At 44.4% G+C, this 1515-nt stretch overlaps 1 protein-coding gene across 1 annotated transcript; it reads right to left on the bottom strand.

The window, feature by feature from the left end:
• Positions 1–836: 836 nt before the first annotated feature.
• Positions 837–1151, bottom strand: LOC141641504 (uncharacterized). Its single transcript, XM_074450164.1, has one exon. The coding sequence runs from the start codon at positions 1149–1151 to the stop codon at positions 837–839; it is 315 nt and encodes a 104-aa protein (XP_074306265.1).
• Between the last annotated feature and the right edge of the window lie 364 nt (positions 1152–1515).

Here is a 1515-nt window from a genome sequence, read left to right as displayed (position 1 = left end):
TTATTAATGCTCGAATTAACATAAGATGAGAGTTTACCTGCATCAGACGTCATATGCGAAGTTGCACCGGTATCCATAAACCATCTCGGATCAGGAGGATTCAACCCAAGAGTATACATAGCTTGCTCAATATCCGTCGCACTAGAAGGATTTTCAGTCGAGTAAGCTTGAGGTCTTGGAGCGAAAGTAGGCCGTGGACTAGGCGGCCTAGGCCAAGTACCATACCCTTGAGTCGGATATTGACAAGGAGGATAGGGCCAGTTCGAAGGACCCCATGGCCAGCCGCCATAGCCACCCCACGGTGCAGAAACAGGAGTGCCACCACCGTTTGCTGAACCGATGCTTGAGTTCGACTCATTCTGCTTCCCATTCTTGCCCTTGTTATTACCTTTCTTCTTGTTTTTCCCATTCTTATTCCCATTATTTTTATTTGAAGATGCAGGGGGTTAACCAAGAATTGATTGAGATGATGAATTAGAGCCATCATCAGGGTGTCTAACATACAGCGCGGAGGAGGATGCAGCTGCTTTCGCGATGCTCGCTTCTTCTAAAGTGAGCATGGAGCGAGCACGGTAAAACTGAGGCAGGGGTTCTTTTTGGCGAATGATGGTTCCTACGTTTTCATAGGCAGAGGAGAGTTCGGACACGAGTTGGAGAACCAGACGATTGTTGGAAACAGGAGCACCAACGTTCTTCAACTGGTCCGAAAGGCTCTTTAGCCTCTGACAATAAGCGGAGACAGATGCAAAATCTCCCATAGAGGTAGAGGAGAATTCTTGCTCAAGAGTAACAGCACGGCTGTGTTGATTATCTTGAAAGATGTCTTCTATCCGTTTCTAACACTCCATGGCGGTGGAATCGGGTTCAACGATAGTTTCAAGCAAGTCCGTAGAAACCGTCGCATAAATCCATTGAAGGACCATCACATCAATTGTCTCCCACATCTCTTTTTCATCATCCGTGGCAGGAGGAGCGGGCTTCCCTGATTTCGGAGTAATGATATGATGAAGCACACGAGTAGATTTCGCATGATTCGTGAATAGGGCGACCCAGAGAGGATACTGATCGTTATCCATCCCAAGGGTAACGGTGACGTGATTGCAAATTTGCGTGACGGCTAGGGCTGGATGATACTGGTTCTTCTTCGACATGGCTGCAAGTTTAGGGACGAGAGGTCAAGGGAGAAGATGCAGCCGAGAGGAAGGAGACTAGGGTAGCGGAAGCGATTTGTTAGATCGATTTAACCTAGGAAGCTGATACCATGAAAGATTGTAATGCTTGATTATTATTGATAAATCAATGCGGTATATATACAATATAGACATACGATGCTAAGAGATACCAAACCCTAATTACAAGAGATATTTTACCTAATATAATACATCCAATATATTTAGTAAATAATAACTTATTTACACAATATTCTAACAATATCCATGGAGCAAGGAAGTGGATGAAATAAGAAGTTGATATATGGAGATGAGCCTCCTTCTGAGCCAATTTATAACTATGATG

Source organism: Silene latifolia, chromosome 2 (genome assembly GCF_048544455.1).
Source record: "Silene latifolia isolate original U9 population chromosome 2, ASM4854445v1, whole genome shotgun sequence".
NCBI lineage: Eukaryota > Viridiplantae > Streptophyta > Magnoliopsida > Caryophyllales > Caryophyllaceae > Silene > Silene latifolia.
The sequence above is the reverse complement of the archived record's forward strand: the minus strand, read 5'-3'. Positions and strand labels throughout refer to the sequence as shown.